The sequence below is a fragment of the Empidonax traillii genome, unplaced genomic scaffold, assembly GCF_003031625.1.
Source record: "Empidonax traillii isolate 1590-97213 ecotype Southwest subspecies unplaced genomic scaffold, ASM303162v1 scaffold112:size1231168, whole genome shotgun sequence".
NCBI classification, from domain to species: domain Eukaryota; kingdom Metazoa; phylum Chordata; class Aves; order Passeriformes; family Tyrannidae; genus Empidonax; species Empidonax traillii.
In genome coordinates this window covers 472,777-491,918 of record NW_020955305.1, presented here as the reverse complement: position 1 = coordinate 491,918, position 19,142 = coordinate 472,777, and the positions used below count along the sequence as shown (strand labels likewise).

The 19,142-nt window shown below is 34.8% G+C and overlaps 1 protein-coding gene across 1 annotated transcript in view; it reads left to right on the top strand.

Moving 5' to 3' along the window:
* Nucleotides 1-19,142, top strand: part of RXFP1 (relaxin family peptide receptor 1) — a 49,697-nt gene that overhangs the window by 27,419 nt on the left and 3,136 nt on the right. The window contains exons 3-16 of the mRNA XM_027882859.1: nt 5,483-5,587; nt 6,425-6,530; nt 7,640-7,711; nt 9,337-9,408; nt 10,447-10,518; nt 11,275-11,346; nt 11,988-12,062; nt 12,346-12,417; nt 13,364-13,435; nt 14,168-14,239; nt 15,467-15,538; nt 16,803-16,874; nt 17,113-17,342; nt 18,535-18,945. Of these exons, the coding sequence (XP_027738660.1) occupies nt 5,483-5,587; nt 6,425-6,530; nt 7,640-7,711; nt 9,337-9,408; nt 10,447-10,518; nt 11,275-11,346; nt 11,988-12,062; nt 12,346-12,417; nt 13,364-13,435; nt 14,168-14,239; nt 15,467-15,538; nt 16,803-16,874; nt 17,113-17,342; nt 18,535-18,945 (1,575 nt within the window). The remainder of the gene's footprint in view (nt 1-5,482; nt 5,588-6,424; nt 6,531-7,639; nt 7,712-9,336; nt 9,409-10,446; nt 10,519-11,274; nt 11,347-11,987; nt 12,063-12,345; nt 12,418-13,363; nt 13,436-14,167; nt 14,240-15,466; nt 15,539-16,802; nt 16,875-17,112; nt 17,343-18,534; nt 18,946-19,142) is intronic.

Below are 19,142 nucleotides of genomic sequence, written 5' to 3'. Positions count from 1 at the left end.
CTGATTGTTAATAGAGGTTCTTCATTTATTACTAATAATCTCTGGAGGAAATGATTATGTGCAAATAGCACTAGTTAGAATAAAAGGTATTTTAACATAAGAATTGTAAAAAATGCAAACACCAGAATTCTTATTTATTTCAAGACCAAAATCATACACTTTGTACCTATTCACTTGCACCTCTGCAAATCAGATTGGTTTGCTGTGAATGGGACACTAAAAACAGCAACTGCTGTTATACATTTGACTACACTTTACTTACTCATGGCTAGGCTTCGCGAACGAAGATTTGAGGGGCTCTACCCACGCTTGCTACAAGCGCGCTGATGGCTAAAAAGGCCAATGCGAGATAGACAAGTCCGGTTGCAGAACGCACAGCAGAAAGACTCTCCAGGTGATATCGACAAGACGCGATTCTTTCTGCGTTGTCTTTTCTCCTCGAGAGTGATACACTTTACTTACTATCAACAATAAAATGGGCAATTGAAAAGACAGGTATTAGTGTTTGATTTTATCTCTTTTCGTAAGCAGCATCTTTAATTATGCAGAGCAGTTAATGGAACAAAGCAGCCTGAGCTATTTTGAGAGCACAACTTTCCTCAGTGTTTAAAAATTTGGCTTCTGGACAATTTTGCTGATAGTTCTGCAAAACTGTTTTTTGGCAGCTAGGCAATGGTTGCAGTGTGTCTGCATTTGTTTTTTAATCACAGTGTCATAGCCACATTTTTCCAGTCCAGTGAAGCAAGAACAGGCATGCAGATTTAATTTGTTTCTGACTCTGGAGGAGTTCTTCACTGGCTAAATGTATTTACCATTGTGTTGCTCTCAGGCCTAAGAGGTCTCTGAACAAAAGACAGCATTCTGCTCCCCAGTTGTAAAGTTCACTTACAGAGATTCATTAAGCTCTGAGTAGGTCACAGGCTGAAAATCACAAAGGTTTGCAGAAGGACTGGGGCAGGGAGCGGCTGTTTGAAGTCTCTCACCTATTTTCCTCTAAAAGCACAAGACCTCATCTGTTACTGTGTGCCACACACTCACCGGGCTTGCCTTGTATAATAAGTTACAACATATTACATCTCTTTTTTTAAAGGGTCTACAAAAATTTAACAGCATAAAATAATACTCTATATAATCTCATGATATTTTCATATGTGTTTCTTTGAAGCTCTATAGATTAACAGATAATTATTGCAGTTCTGTAGATTCATTAAATCATCTTCTAGATTTCCTTAGCAAAAATCTAAATTTCTATGTTTCAAAACATCTACACAAAGGATATATGTTTTAATATTACAGGATTACTCATAAGGGATGAGAATATCAGAGGGTCTCAGTTTCCCATTTCTGCCTCAGGACATTGCAGGAGACCTTACAACTTTTTATTTGAATTTAATACTAATAAAGAATAATCTTATAGTTGGTCTCATATTTTCTGGCATGGCATTATTTCCCATCCTACTTAAAATATGAGATTTGAATGTATGAGGCACTATTCAGTTTTGAGCACTAGATAATAAATTCTGTTTGTGAAGCATAAAATAAACATTTGATAGTCAATAGTATACTTAAAATGTAGCAAATACTTGTCAAAAGATAGGATTTTCAAGCTTCACATGGAAATTTTCTTTTGTATGGCCAAATTTTTCTCGCTGCCATTGCCATTCATCCACAGTATATTACCTATTACCTTACCTATGGTACTAAAATAATCAGGTTTTCTCTGGTGTGCAAGTATCAGCAAATGGAATTGCTTTGCTGAACTTCTGGAGGCTTTAAATCAATTTTGCTATTGAGATCTTTAAATATTGTTGATAACTAAGAGGAACTTTTACATTTCACTAGACTTAAGTCTCTCCTGGTTTCCACTGTAGTGGCTTACTGCTAAGGGAACTTTGAAGCAACTAAAGGTTTCATAGGTGTATTCATGCCATTAGCTTATTTCAATTTATTTTAAAATCTGAAAATACTTGGAGAAAAACTGAATAAAAATCAGAATAATTTATATAGATCAAATTGTTGCTATAAAACTAAAAAACTCCACTATGAATGTGTTTTCCGGGAATAAAGATGCAATATTGAGAAGATGTTTATCTTTTGGAAATTTGAGCCTGCTCATTTTCTTAAAAGTTGCACTAGCTTAATGAAGTTCTTTTAAAATCAAGAATAAACTTTGTAGGTATGTAATCTAGCTCGTCCAGAGAACTGTAAATCTTATTTGAATTTATTTATTTCCTGTCTGTTTTACTGTGATTGCACTGTCATATATAAGCAGATAAACTACATTTCAACTCAACCTCAAGGTACAGGAGGCAATCAGTGCAGTGACACACAGTAGAGTGTGGGGTAAATTGCCTTTGAATTGACTGATAAGTGTCCAGTTCTAAGTTATAATCTTTTCTGCTTGGATATCTAAACTGGGACTATGAAATTCCTTCAGAGATCTGAATGCTCCAGGCACCACAACACTCGCTAAAATCTCTGTGTGGTTTTGGTCTTGCTGTAAGTTATCAGGCTATATCATTGTGCCTCATCACTGTGGAAAAGGGCAATTATATTTCTTCATCTGTAAACATTTTTAAAGGAAATGCTTCTTGTCTGGAGTGCACGGGTTTTCCTTGTATGAAAAGATATCTTTGTGAAAAGCCTGAAGTAATTTCTTACAGCAAGAGAAAGCTTATTCGAACAACTGACAGAAAGAATACGTCCACGGTTATGACCACCACCAACAAAGGTAAAATCAAAGGGGGACACAACAGTGTCTCTTTAGAGTATTTAATGCATTTAACCGATAGCATTTCTCTGCATAATAACCAGCGAAGACATGGCCAAGAGAAGGGGAAAGTCATATAGATAACATCCTGGTCATAAGCTCCGTATTAAGTAAGAGGTGTGTCTTTAATTGAGCAAAGATGGTATTTTCTTGGATCTGTCACTGAAATGATTACTCAAATTTGTTGCTTGGCAGGATTAACGTGCTCTTTTTCATTCCCATCAGAAGTAGTAATTGGTAACTTTTAGCAAGAAACAGTGTACTAATTTGTAGTAAGATAAATGCAGTTTACCAGCACTTATTTCACTTATCCCATGCAAAAGAAGATTTGATGATGCCTTGTTTTCCTAGATCTCTCGGCTTTTTTTACAGAAGCACAGCCAACATAATCTATTTTAGAACTGGCTCAGGGGAAAAGCAATTTCTCGTCTGAGCTGTACTCTCTTAATGATAGATTTGGGATTTCAAGACCAGTACTATTACCAGTCATTTCTTAAAGTGTTTGGAGAACCTTGCCTCAAAAGAGGTAAACAGGTCACAAACCTTCCATATAAACTCTAAACAATCATGAAGTGATTTACAATTCTGCCTTTGAGTGCTTCACCAAATAGTTGTACTAAATATAGTTACTTGCACGATACATTCTTCCGGGATTTGAAAAAAATAATTTGTATAAAATAAAGACTGCCCCAAGCCTGGGCATAAAACTTGGCCCAAAGCATATATTTGGCAGGTCAAAAAACCTTTAACAACTTGTTAGATTAGGTATGCCTTTGTATTTCTAGTAAAAGGCAAGAAAATCAATGCCATGAGAAAAGTCATTATTTGAAATGAACTGACTAGAAACTCCTAACTACTGGGAATAATTCCAGTACAAAATAATCCATCTTCACTGTGATTTTTTCCCCTTCTTTTTTATGGCCACCCAAAAATACACAGCTGCCTCTCCATTTCCTCAGAAATGCTGTTGAACCTTCCCTTTGCAGCGAGCTGCTCCATCATTCCCATGAGTGTGGGAGGCCCTGCTCATTTTCTCTGCAGATGTGAAGTGTAGTAATGTCACCTCCTGTACATGCTTTGTCACATGGCAAAGAATTTTAAAAGTACAGAAAGGTGGAATAAAATCTTGCATATCCACTCTTTAGTGTCAGAATGCAGAAAAATTATACTTTATATGTTCATTGGCTTACAGGTGTATTAGAATTTATGGCTCTTAACTATATGTTTAGAATGGGTAGATAAGTGGTTAGTTGTCCAAAACTTTCTATGAACATAATTGTGATTTAGAAAATCCAAAAGTATTTTGAGGTTATATTCCTACAAAACTACAAAACATTTATTTAGTATGAATAACACTTCAAGAATAATCTCATTTTTAAACCTCCTTTACAAAATTCTTTTTAAAAACACTCAGTGAAAAATTTCTTTCTTCTTAAGTCTTACCTTCTCTACATATGCTGTATTCTCACTAGTTTTTTCAGGTCCCAATTGCCAGGTGCAGTCATACAAATGAAAGTCAATGGATACGCTCCAGCTAAATATTCATGAATAGTGATAAAGGAAACGTCATTATGGTCCCATCTACAGGGCAGTAGGTTTATAAGGCACTCTCCACTTGGCAAAGGATCTGTTCTCATTGCTTCACCAATGACAAATTCCGTGTTGCAGGCAGTCCTAAAACTAAGCTGCTTCTAAGGATTTAAAATAGGAGGCAGTAGTGTTTCTGCAGGTTTACCAATACTTTTCCCTTAGTTCAAAATGCATTAGGAGAATTTCTGCTACTGTGCTTGTTCATGAGATGCTAAAAGGGTGTGTCAAAGGTAAAGAAAAGTCAGACTCAAATTGATAAAACTAAAATCCGGTCACACCTTTTAATGGCAAATTACACTTCCCTTTCCTCTCTGTTTTGGAAGTGGTTACCTGATCAGTTAGTTTACAGATCTCCCATACACAATAGACTTCCAAGAAACGAATACCTAACAGATCTGAAGTTATTTCCCACACCACTGTACCTTGAAATGTCCATTTGTTGGAAGGAGCTGAAAGTTTTGCTCTTCAGTTTTTGCTTTTTTAGCCGTAAACTACTAATTTCCAGTATAGTTATGCACAGTGACCAAACTGGTAATATGGAATCAGGCTTTGTGTCAGACACCTATTAAGTTTAACTTAAACACATCGACTTGAATACATTACACCAAGTCCCCGCTTCTCTTGAAAAGCAGTGCTCCTTCGGCCTTCATCTAGATCTTCAGAAAAGAAATTATAGGCTGTGATAGTGCAAGATGGCTCTTTGAAAGAATGAGTCAGTCAAAGTAATCATTTCAGTTTGCATGGACAAAGTGACAAACCCGCACATTTAAGGATGTAGGAAAATGTGGTTGCCTCTCATCTTTAGACTCCTATGTAAAGAAAAATTTCTAATGTGAAGATCATAGTTTTTTCAGTGTGACTGTCACAGAAAATGTTGTTAAAGGCATAATAAATTGTTCCTGCTATGCAGCTTATAATCTCCATAGCAATGTGTGATTAGGCAGCTCTATAAGATAAGGTTATCTAATGGTCTGTGAAATGCTCTGGGAAAAAAAACCTCATATTATTTAGATAAAACTTGATGCAACTAAATTAAGTGAAAACATTTCTACCTTCTATTTGTATTTTAATGTCTTTTATTTCTGGTCTGTTTTTGTTGTGGTTTGGGGTTTTTTTTATTAGAAGACAACAATGGATGGTCTCTGCAGTTTGATAAACATTATACAAAGGACAAGTACAACAAACTGAAATCTCTGTATGCATTTCAGAAAAAGACACCTGAGTGCTGTAAGTAAAGACAGATATTATTTGATTTATTATTAATTATGATTCCTAGAGAAAAATACACAGCAAATATATGTTTCTCAGGAAGAGGAAGATAGTGCAGTTTCATTTATAGTAAAACAGAATTAATGTCTCAGATAAACAAATGCTAATTTGAAGTTAATTTCAGTTCCATTACAGATGATTCATTTTCTGCAAGAGAAGTGTCAAACATATGTCAATTAACATATTCCAATTAGGACGATAATATAAATGTTTATTTGAATATGTTGATACTGCTGGAAAGACATATATTTCACACATATTTCAGAGTGAAATGAAGGCAACATTCCCCTCAGTTCAATTCTTTATACATCAAATGAAACTTGCAAACCTGCTCCACTTATGCTGGCCTTTGTACAGGCTTTTTGATTCTACTGCCTACTGTGAGCACTAATTTAAAATGCAGAGTTGGGCTGAAAGGGAGTAAAGACTTCCTGACCCATTTTCAACCCATTTTCACCCAGACAGAATTGTGCTCATTCTAGTAAAATAAGAGGACCGAATAATCTAAATAATAGCTGCAAAAAATCCATGCCAGATTCCTGTATAACGGACCTAAGGCTCAAGAGCTTTTAAAAGCTCTTTCACAGAGGTCAAGAGGTAAAATAATTTTTTGTGTTCCTTTATATTTATTGTTAGGTTCCTACCAGGTCTAAATCAATTAAGTAAAAACATGTGCCTTAATTTCTGTGTAACAGAGCCTGCCTCGTCTGTCTTTGTGCTCATCGTTCTTTTACACCACATTTCTTTTCTTCACACCCCACCTTTTGCCACAACCACATTCTCGTTCTCATGCAGTGGCTGGTGATGTGCCATCAGAGTGTACCTGCCAAGGGCTGGAAATCTTCTGTGATGCTGCCAATTTACGAGCTGTCCCATCAGTCTCTTCAAACATAACCATAATGTAAGCAAAGAAGTAAAGTGGTCTCTTGCTCTGTTCAGGTTTGATTATCAATTTTGAAACCTTTTCACAACTACCACCTTATAATTATGATCAGTTGTCTCAGCTGGTGCTTGGAAAGCACCGTGTCTTCCTGCTGACAAGTACTTTAATGTATTAAGTAGAGATTTTCCCTACATAAAAGGAGAGAAAAGAAACTAAAAAACTCTGTGTGAAGTGATCATTTCATTTTTGTAAGAGTGACTTGAGCTAGCATGTGTTTGAGGAAATCTTAAGAAATCTACGGAAGAAATGTTTCCTTTAAAGACACAGTGCTTAGAACCTTTTTATCGTACTATGATCCTGCCAATATTCCTAGTCTATATTTCTGTCAATAGTCAGGAATTAAATCAGTGTAGCTACCTGCTTGAGCAAATCTTTTTAGTTCTCAGTTTATGTGTCTGAATATGCTGTTATTTAAAAGGGTTTAATGTGGGCTGAGTCATCATGCAGATATGTATGTATAAGCCAAACTCTTTTAAGAGATGAGAAAATGGTTGATGTGCACTTGGTTTGCATATCACTGTTTGAGAGGCAGTTTTATGTGTGGTGAGCAGAGTGCAGCATCAGGTGTCCTGAGCTGAGGATCTGCCTTGTAGAGCAAGGGTACAGATCCTTCCGAATAGTACCAGGCTGTGCTCGCACGTGGCTGACGTTCTCCTTGTTGAGTTGGTCCAGCTGCCTTTCAGGCTAGATTCTCTTCTAATCCAACCATGCCCTGAAGGAATTTTGGTTTTGCCAGGACACTTGAGTATCCCCAGAGGAGACAGGGACATAGTGACACGTGAACTGGGAAATAAGCTCTATATGCATTTGATACTTGAAATAAATCTGTAGTCTTAAATTCTTAGATTTAACTATTATATTGCCAGTTTTCTGGGGACATGGAAGATTTTCTTTATTATTATAAAGCATTTATCTTACTATTCAGACAAACAGAAGTAGCATGTTCAGGTGGTTTCATGTTGCTTTCATTATTTAGCAGTGTAAGAGCTGCTCTTGTTGAATAACAAAAGTAGCATCACTGTAGGAAGCTGGGACAGTAGTTTTATTGTGTGCATTCATTCCTACAGGTCTCTTCAGAGGAATCTGCTAAGAAAACTTTCTGCTGATGTTTTCAAGAAATATCAAGATCTTAAAAATCTGTAAGGAAGTGTTTAAACTTAAAATATCTATATAGTGCCTTAACCATTCATCCTCTCTTTCTCCCATATATACACACACACAGAGCTTAACATCTAAGTAACAAAATTCTGGTTAATCTCACCCTTCAATACATCATGTGTAGCCTGTTTGGCTCAAGTATCTTCATTTGACATCTGTCTTTTTTCAAAACCATAATTTCTGTGTATTTAATGTTTTTATATTGACTGCTTTATACAAAAAAAATGCTAAACTTTCACAGTGTCTGAAGTAAGTTACATTTATAATGAACAGTATATGCAAAAGTAAACTAAAGTAAGTCAATCCATTTATTCTGCAAAACAAAAGTTTGGAAACTCAAAATTCCCACTGTTGTGGGAAGCTCACTCAGGTGGCAAATGGTTTTACTTCTAATTATGTCTGGTACCAACTCGATAATGCCCCAACTAGTCAAATTGTTATGGCAGAATAATACTGTGTAATATTTTACAATGCGTAACATTTATCTTGTTCAAAAATCATAGACTTCAATAATTTCTCTTGATCTAGAATTAGTGAAATTAATTAAATGCAAAAGTCTAGAGCAGGGCTCCTGTGTTACCAGTTTAAAGCTCTCTTTTATGGGAACTGTGCTGTGCTGTACTGCAGCACCATCTTGTGTTCTGAAAGTTAAGCATCATTATGAACTTACAGTCTTGAAAGGTACATTTTCATTATAGGAAACACAACACATCCATATCTATCAGTACAAAACATTTGCTTCTAATATTGACTTCACGCCCTTCTGATATGAATGATTTACATTTTCCAAAAGGTCTTGAACAGTGTTTGACAGAAGCCCAATGTCAGATTTCTTCTTGCTTTAACAGGAATGCATCTGGATGCTTTATTAACTGTAACTTAATTGAAAGAACTTATATTTAAAGATTACTTAGAGAATAACAATATAATGCTTTCAAATTTTTTGAATTTTTTTAAATATTTGCAATATAATACTTATTCTATTATATACTTATTATAATTATTTGAAAATTGTTTAATATTTGCAGCTGATATTATTTTCATTTTTTCATCAAAATAGCTTCATCAAATAGCTAAATCAGAATTTTAAAAATTAGTATATTTAGTTTACAGAAGACTAGTAAGATTTGCTTTACATTTTCATTATATTATCTTAAAAATGCAGCATTTTGAGACATCTCTGATATTACAAATGGAAAATTCAAAAATTGTTTTAAACTGACGTTTTCTGTGCAAAATTTTGGTTGTAGCAGAGATCTGGCTAAACACAAAGATCAGGTCACGCAGGTGAGCACTGCAAGTTTAGGACCTAATCAAGGAGGTTGCAAACAACCACTTCATCGTTCATCTCAGGCAAAGCAAGCATCCCTTTGAATGAACTTTGTAATTCTGCTCTTTGTGTGTATTTCTTTAAAAACACCTTTGCAGTCTTTGCAGCTATACCTGTGAAGTGGTTATTGTCAAATTCAAGGTATAACAAGTTTGAAAGCTTATTTTAAAGCATAAAATGTATATTCAGTTTAGCTGATAGATTTTAATTATTTACTTGTGTTTGCTTTCACTTTGTTTGTTTAGAGAATTAATTGTTGGGTTTCTATCTTCTTAGTTATCTTCAGAATAATAAAATCAGAGCTGTATCTGAACGTGCTTTCAAAGGATTATACAATTTGACAAAACTGTAAGTATCGCTTTTAGATTATTGAAGTAAAAACCAGCAGTCCGAGCTCTGAGAGTCGCTATGGATGTCTCTCTCTATTTCATTCCATATTATGAAGGTGCAAAATGGTCCAAATCTTTAGCTCAACAATTGGACTGAGAAAGCAAAGACAGATTAAGAATTATATGTGAAGGACAGTTATCTGTGCAGGACACTTTGAAAATGCAAGTTGGCTCCATACTTCACTCCTATTCCCCATATCCTCAAAATGGAAGTGGGAGATAGTATGGTAGTTACCCTGCAGAAATTCAAAGAGAATGAAAAAGAAGTAAAATGAAAGCGAGACCTTGTGATGGATGAAAACTCTTTAATGATGTTATTTTGGTCTACAGAAGCAATTCAGAGTAACCAGTATAGGTGATGAAAGGAACACTTTTTTCTTTATTTTGCAGCAGCTTTTTAAAAGGTGCTTCCAGCTTCTAAGAGATGCTTTTAAGAGATGAGACAACACATAAATTGCATTGCTTAAGATTTTTTCTGCAATATTTTTTAAGAAGAAAAGTTTTTTTAATTGTATCTCTTATTTTTTTTCCATCACATGAATGCAGTTGATTATCTGTTATTATAGCTGCTGTTATTGTCTTCCCAGACCATTTATAGTACCCCTTCCCCTTCTTTTTCAGCCTTTCTTTTTCCATTATTCTGCATCTACATTTATGAGTAATATCCTTATCAAAAGCTGAACAGGTCCTGCTAACATTCATGGAACAAATCACTCCACAGAAGGAAACAGGGAAGGGCCTAAAATATGACACAGTGAAAATAATTAGCTGGCTGTACTTTCTTATTGATAAGGAAATTGCTTTTAAAGTCCTAACTAGAGAGAGTCTTGTGGTCAAACAATGGCATGAAAATTACCATACTCAAAAATTAGAATTATGAAAAATGCAGCAGTTTTCTGATAAACTATCAAGGAAAAAATAACATTGAAACTCATTTTCATACATCTACTGCTAACTAATAATTCCATTTATTGATCTTTGGTTGATCCTGCTTTAGATACCTGAGTAACAACAAGATAACTAGTCTGGAGCCTTTCGTCTTTGCGGACCTCCACAGACTTGAATGGCTGTATGTTGCTTTCTTATTTGTATGTTTATTTATTCAATAAATAATTAGTTAAAGACAGAAATATTTAGGCACCTTTCATTTTTGTGCATAGCAGTACTTTTTACTAAATAATAACTGAGGAAGTCTTGTTATATTGTGCAAGGTAAAAATGCACATATACAATAGTAAATAATGTCTATTAGCAATTACGTGTTTCAAATTAATTAACTGAATAACTCAGATACCATAAAACAGTAGAATGATAATTTTTTTACAGATCTTTTCCTGTGAATAATGCTTGAAATGTGCAGGCAAAATGAATGTCATAATCTGAAATATTGGTTTATTACTGCTTTTTGGACAGGTTTTGACTAAGAATACTCATTAAAAATAAGCAAATAGTATGTCTAACCTTCTTTCACATTTTTTGAACCGTTGGATCACCACAGAACACTACTGTGTTGTGCTGTTTTGTTTTCACAGAGAATCCATTCAAAGTATCTTGATCAAAGAATTTAAAAAACACAAAGGAAAACACTTTTTCTAAGTTGAAAGTAATTACTTTCTCAGAATTAATTTTTCTTAATTAAATTTTTCTGAAACGAAATTAATTCAATTAATGCCTTAACCTTTTAAGGAGTAGTGTGGTAATTTTTTTAAGTAGTGTGACTGAATATTTAACAAAATCCACTATAAAGTATTTTACTTTTTATTATCTGTTCAATTTAATACTCAAGTCAATTATCAATCTGATACATGCTTTGCTGTAATTTATAGGATAATTGAAAATAATAGGATAAATCGGATCTATCCATTAACATTTTATGGACTCAAATCACTTATTCTTCTGTAAGTATGAAATAAGATACAAAAAAGTTATTTGAAAGAACATAATAGAAAGGGCACATACATCTAACAAGCTTTTTATAATGACTGTGCTTGCTCACCACAGAGTGCTGGCAGCACACCTGCAGCTTTTTCTTACCCTGGGCAAAATGTGCTGGAGTAGGACTGGAAAAGACTAGGAGAGATGGGTGGATAAAACGGTAAAAGGCATCACTGAGAGGACAAGGACGAGGCAGCTGCAGCAGATGTGCACTTCCAGTTATCCTCCAGAGCCATGGTGCAGGAGGATTGTGTCCCATAGTCCCTGACCCTTGCAGCAGCCCAGCTCACTGTCTATGACCCACCATTGCTCAACTGCACATTGTGTTGGCTTGCTATGTTTTATTGCAGTATCAGAGAAATGAATGTCTTTACCTGCTAATTAACAAGTTAAGGATAAAATACTGCTCAATGGAATGCCACGGGGAAAATATCTGGAAGTTTAAGAAAATAGTACTATTTTGTCAAAACTATAAGAAATAAATCAAGACTTCTTTCTTTTTTTTTTTTTTTTCAAAAGTAAAGACAGAAGAGACATCAAATTTTTTCTATAATGTAACTTGGGGCAAATATAACTAACTATACTATTCCTCTTTTTTTTCCAGAGAAATGATGAATAATTCTCTTGCTCGTTTGCCTGATAAACCTCTGTGCCAGTATATGCCAAGACTAAACTGGCTGTAAGTATACCTTATTTCACTAGAATAATATTATTTTGTTGTCTTTGTATGGTATTTCCACAGCACCTTTTCTAATGGGGCACTGGATCTTGCTGAGTGCCTGCTGGGTCACTGCAGGGTTGATGACCTGAAGTCATCAGTTAAGTGTTCAGAAGTATTACACGTATGGCTCCCACTTTCTTCTGTGAAGTCATGAAGTTCTGGTAGTATTTTTCTTTAATTACCTTAGAATAATTGCCTGGATTTATTTTCAATGATTAATGGGGTTTTCTTTATATTCTAGAGACCTTGAAGGGAACCATATCCATCATGTGAGAAATGCCACTTTCATGTCCTGCAGCACTCTAACTGTATTGTAAGTAATAGGATATGCTGGCTAGCCAGAGCGAGATACGCCTGTGCTGAACAGTCAAGTGATTCATTACAGCTAATATAAAAATTTCCTGAGAATCATGGTTATTTATCTTTTGAGGATATTAAATTAAAGTGTTTGGTTTGAAATTACCTCCACAGGGAATTAATCACTGTTTACATTTATAGCAAAGTTCAGCAGTGAAATGTGCAACTAAACTTGACTGATTTTGGCTGATACTCAGGTTTAGAAATTTTCATCATAACTTTTCTCTTGGAGGCAAAAATCTCATAATGAAAAGCAGAACACGTACAAAGTGCATAGCTTTTTGCTTCATTTTAAAGAGTTTGATTGACTAGTAGGTTGGCTGGCTCACCAATTCTAGAATTTTCCTCCAAGTTTCTTCAGTGATGATGTAACCATATTCAGACAATCCCCTTCCACTTTTTGAGAGATTAGTAGTCTCCGTGGTATCTGTCACTTTCAATTTTTACCTCTTGTGCAGTACCCATGTTCTTGGATTACTCCTTGTTTTTAAAATCCTAGTTGTTCATTTAAGGAGCAAGTTCAGTGGCAGACGAAATAAGAGTAAATGAAAAATTGCACAACCACGTGCCTGTGTCTGAGATGCAATTAAGTCACAATCCTTCCAGTCGACTCAGTGTTCCCCCTGACCTCAGTCAGTTTACACCAGCTTCGCATGGGTGTGTATGTATGTATGTATATACACACACAGAAGTACATGCATTTATAGGATGTATAGGCAAAAAGAGTTACTTACCAAATGACAAAATGGCAAGCTTCCAGATGAAATTATCTTGTTAACTGAATTGGGCAAATTAAAATTGAAGATGCAGAAAAGAGAACATTTTAAACGTTTATAAAACCTCTTCTCCAAAACCAAATAGATATCAAGAAGGAACAATGTAAGTTTGTTTTATTCTTTCAGGGTGATGAGACGAAATAAAATCAGCTCCCTAAATGAAAACAGCTTTTCTTCTCTCCAGATGTTAGATGAATTGTGAGTAGATTTCTTCTCTTGTTTGTACAAGTCACAAAGTTTTGTAATTTAGATTGAAAATATCATTCATCATAAATTCTATTTCATATAACATGCTCTGGAGATGTCATCCTTCCTTATGGTTTTTTAATATGTATTGTATAGGGAAGAAATAGTCAACAAAATGCATAGTCTGTACCAATAATATTGGAGCTTTTGCTCACAAGATCATTATGTTCCCTGGACAGAGTAAAATTCATGTTGCATCACCCCAGTCTAATGTATGTGTGCCTTCAGTGTCTTTTAGACCAGTTTGCCAGCTTCAGTTGGACTGAGATCCTTAATCCTCTGCTATTGGGATTTAAGTTTGGTAAAAATAACGTGAAATAGAGACAAAAACTAAGGTACAGATGTGCTGTTTAGCCCATGTGAAAGAAATCCCATCATGAAACAATGTTTAATTAATTCAAAAATTAAAGGTATTTTGCTTTCTTTTTGACAGAAACAAAATAACCAGAAGTTGTGTATCTAATGGTACATCTGGACTAATAAGACAGAGAGAGATCTGATGGATTTAGCTTCCCGCCTTGTTTTAATAGCATTCTTTTTTTTAGTCCAAGTTTCTGGTAACATATAGAATAAATAATATCCTTTTAGCAGACAAAAGAGAATTGTGTGTATTGAAATTGCAAAACCATTTAGTAAAATTATTGAGCCTAGTAAGAGTTTACTGTATCCTTCCTGTTTCTGCAGAGATTTGGCTAGCAACAAGATTGAATCACTTCCTCCATATATATTTAAGGATCTAAAGGAGCTTTCACAACTGTAAGGATTCTTGGTTATTATTATATATAACTGTATATTTCTCATTTGATACTTTTAGTCATGTGTCCTAAGAAAGAGAAGAGCACATTTGTTTGTATGTATCATTTAAGCTCTACCTAAAATACACTTATCCCAAAAATAATTCTATATAACCTTTTGTCCAGAATAGATGTGCATTAGATGTGCATAGATGTAAAAGGTGTGCATTTTCACGTACCAAAAGATAGCAAGTTCTAATTCTACCTTTTTCTAGACCTTATTAATATATATAAAATGATCTATGCTAGCTATACCATAAGAAATTAATAATTTTATTGGAATATTTAGCGTAATAGCAAGATTTGCCTCAAAAATAGATCATAAACACATAAGAGAATCATAAAGATGCCTTGATTGCAACTACTTTGTTGTCATGATAGAATTAAAAAAAAAAAAAAACATAAGTTATTATAAAACCAGAAAGACAGTTTCTGTTTTTCCTCTGACACGTATTTAGGCAAATTCTCAGATGCCTCTGCTGGAAAGTCCCAGTCTTTCTTGTATAATCTGAAAGAGGCACTAGTCGCAACACTGAAGATCTCTGAAGAAGAGGAGGCAGTACTCACAAATAAGAAGTATCACTCATTTTTGAGATTTTCCAGCATCCCTGGGATCCATCACTGTACACTGGGGCAACCAAGTGTGTACAGTTGCATTTATTGAGTTTGCACATTTTAATTATAATATTAAGATGAAAACATAAAGAAAAGTTATAGGGAGAAGTAAAAGAGGATATACCTAGAAACATTCTTGCACAGAGCGACAGTGTATAACATTAATGCCTATTTTTGCATTCTCTCCCTGTCTCTTGAACTCACATGCAAAATCAATTGTAATTTATTTCTAAGTGCATGCAATTCAGATAGGTTCCTTTACCTGAAAGACAAGTCTGTAAAGTTTAGTCAAAACCTTTAGGCATCAGGTTGGGGAAGGAAGTTCTGTGTGTGTGTGTGTGTGTGTGTGTGTGTGTGTGTGTGTGTGTACATGGCAATAGCATGCTTGTGAAGCATCCGACTACTTTTTCCACCGGCTTAGGAACCTAAATTATGCTAAATGATTCTTACCCTTTGCAGTTGCAACTGCCAAGGGTACAAGTCCTTCTTACAGGACTAGAAAAGCAAGTGGGTTATTTATTTTTAGAACAAGCAGTAAGGAAGATTGCCAAAGTTACTTATGTTGTATTTACAGGAACCTTTCTTACAACCCTATCAAGAAAGTACAAATAGACCAGTTTGATTTTCTAATTAAACTCAAATCCCTGTAAGTATCAAGTCTTTATATTTTAGCTATATTTTCTTTGTGGTTATGCACATCTCTTGGAAGAAGATCATCTAGAATATGTTTTGTAAGAAATTGCCCTTTATATATTTTCTGGTTATGTTTATGATCCTCAGTAATTTAAGCCTGGAAAACTACTAGCAATACTCAAGTTTTTCTTCCTGAAAATACCAGTTTCATAATGGAAATTTTTCCAGCAAAAAGAGACCATAAATTCAGCTTAGAGAATAACATTGTCTTTTCAGCTATTACAGAACTTAGAGTAACACAACCCTCATTTGACATTGTACAATTTGTTCCTGGGGCTTAAGGATCATGCAAGGTCCAGTTGGGACTATTAACACTATGGGTTGCTACTGTTAGGATATGTAAAGATTGGAATGATAAAGGAATTTCACATATGTACAAGTTTGGGGACACAATTCCATTTTTACAGAATCTACTGCTAACACCATGAGAAGAACTGTGGTTAAGTATGATTCAGCTCCTATGTCAGAGAAAGTTGGGACTTATACAAATCTTTCTGAAGAGTTCAGGGAAAGTTTTTATAGGTGCACCAACACAGCACTTGCACCATCTAACACAGTGAAGAGGATGCACTGGAAAAATACAGAAACTGAAGTTCTAAAAGAATAACTTACAGAGATGAACTTTACTGATCTAAGACTACAGGGGAAACAATATTGCTGCTTTCAATATATATAAAAATATTAAGAGGAATCCCGCCTCTGTGCCACAAGAAAGCCAGCTTTTTCCCTTACATGCTGTGGTCTGTGTCCCAGGTTCCTACTGTTCTTGACATAATGAAGGCTGAGTTCCTGCAGAGGTTTGTTTGTCTAGTAAAGCACTCCCTGGGATAAAAGACAGAAGAGTATCTAAAATATTAGTACTAGAAGAAATTATTATTTCCCCAGAGATGGTAAAAGAACATCAGTAGAATAGTACTTTGGAAGAGCAACCTGTTAATTAGAGATTCAGAGATTTTAATGGCTGAGAGCACTAAGAGTTTTCTTCATGACTCTGTAAGAACAGTGAGTTTATTAGAATTAACTGCAATTTATTTTATTCCCCTTGAGATTTTATGTGGATTTTCTGGTCAAGTTTCAAAGGGGTGACAGATAAAATGAAATTAAAGTTTACCTCTAGTTTCCTATAATCATCATTTAATCACAATTAAATGCTCATAAGGTTTGTTCTTTTACTACTGATTTTCTATGGCCTTTTAATGAGAATATATTTTTTACAGCAGTTTGGAGGGCATTGAAATTGCAAACATCCAGAGAAGAATGTTCAGACCCCTGAGAAACCTTTCCCACATGTAAGCAGATTATTCTAATTTGCTTTCCTTGGTCTGAATTTTATAATTAAAGAATACTGGATAATTGAAAGCAGGTATATGAAAAACAGCATGTATGAAAAGCAGCATGTGAGCAGTTGTCAAATTTTGGCAGATTTTGATTAATTTTTCTTCTTTCAGAATATGTTTTCTTAGTAGTTACTAGAGGGTTTTCTGATAACCAAACTAGAACCATCTCTTATATGTTTCTCACAACCAGATATTTTAAGAAATTCCAGTACTGTGGATATGCCCCTCATGTGCGCAGCTGTAAGCCCAACACTGATGGGATTTCCTCCCTCGAGAATCTTTTAGCTAGCATCATACAGAGAGTGTTTGTCTGGGTTGTATCTGCCATCACCTGCTTTGGAAATATTTTTGTTATCTGCATGAGACCTTACATCAGATCAGAGAATAAGCTGCACGCCATCTCAATAATGTCTCTTTGCTGTGAGTACCCCATGCATAAAAGAATATGTTTTTAGTCTGCTCATAGTATGTGTGATATTTGTTATTACAATCTAGTGACATATTTCCAACACTGAATTAACTGTACTTTCATGCTGTTGCAAGTGAAAATGCTATACCGGGAGGTCTTATTAAATGCTGCCTTTGGCAGCTGATATATTCCAAAGCTTTCATGTTTGGTTTTCATGCTGCAAGTATTCTCTCGAATTTCCACTTCCTTCAGCATGAAGAAATAGATTTCCAACGTTGTCAAAGGTCCAAAAATCTGTGTTTTACTATTCATTTCTGAGTAACAATGCATGAGCAAAAGGTTACTTATGCAAACAGAGAAAATTAATCTCTCCCAGATCCCCAGTATTAGGAATTCGGATTTTTTTATTTTACTTCTAAAAGCAAGACAAGTTTATGGATTAATTATTTGGCAGTACAGTCACTACAGCCTTGAGTACCCTCTCTCTATACAGGAGGGTCTGTAAGTATTTCACAAATGCAATTAGATGCATTTTGAAAGGTAGTTGTCAAATGTCAGCAAATGATTGCAACATTTCTAAATGTCAGTGATTTTGAAACTTCATTGTTTCCATAGGAACAATCTGAATAGTATGCAAAATTTTTAGGCAAAATACCTAAGAAGTCTTCATTTCTGTGTTGACAGGCCATCTTCCCTTACTAGGGTTAGAAAACTACCCACATGAGTTTTGAATTAGCATAAGATGGACAAAACTAACCTTTGAATTCAGCAGAGATGGCATATTCAAAGAGAATAACCTTAAGCCAAATGTTAATATCTAAAGAAGTAAGACCTAATAAAAAAGGGTTGTAAGAATATTTCTGAAAATGAAGCCATATCTTTTTCTACTTGCAAACTAATTTTACCTGAGCTTAAAAAAAACAGGCTGGAAACAAGTATGAAACAAAGACTGTCAGTCCAAATGAAAACTAAAAAAAAAAGTTTAAAAAATATATTAATTAAAGTTAATTATACTTCCTTAATTGTAATTCATAATAGCATTCCAACTGTAATGTGGATTGTTATATCTATTAGCTGATTTGTAAATATGTACTCGTATATATATATATATATATGTGTGAATGTCTGTTTTCCAATATACATATACAGAGAGAATGGGAAATTCAGATGTGTAAATAATGATGTTAAGCACTGTGCCCACAGGTGCTGACTGTCTGATGGGAATATATTTATTTGTGATTGGAGCTTTTGATCTTAAATATCGTGGAGAATACAACAAGCACGCTCAATTGTGGATGGACAGTATTCACTGTCAATTGGTTGGATCGCTGGCTATTCTGTCTACAGAGGTGTCAGTCTTACTGTTGACATATCTGACTTTGGAAAAATACATCTGCATAGTTTATCCTTTTAGGTGTTTGAAGCCCAGAAAATGCAGGACAATTTCCATTTTGGTTCTTATCTGGATAATTGGGTTTGCTGTTGCTTTTATCCCTCTGAGCAATAAGGAATTTTTCAGGAACTACTATGGCACCAATGGCGTCTGTTTTCCTCTTCACTCAGAACAATCAGAAAGTTCAGGAAGTCAGATTTATTCTGTTGTCATTTTCTTAGGTAAGTTGCATTCCTTCTTTATATATGATGAGAGCTGCTATTGAACCTAGTTTTCAAACAAATAAGATAGCTGTGATGTTCACACCTCCTTGGATCTAGATGTTCAGCAAGAACTTAAGGACTATGTATTAGGGGTGTTAGGGGTATTAGGTTTAATGTATTAGATTATAAAATGCGTGGAGGGATGGAAAAATAGA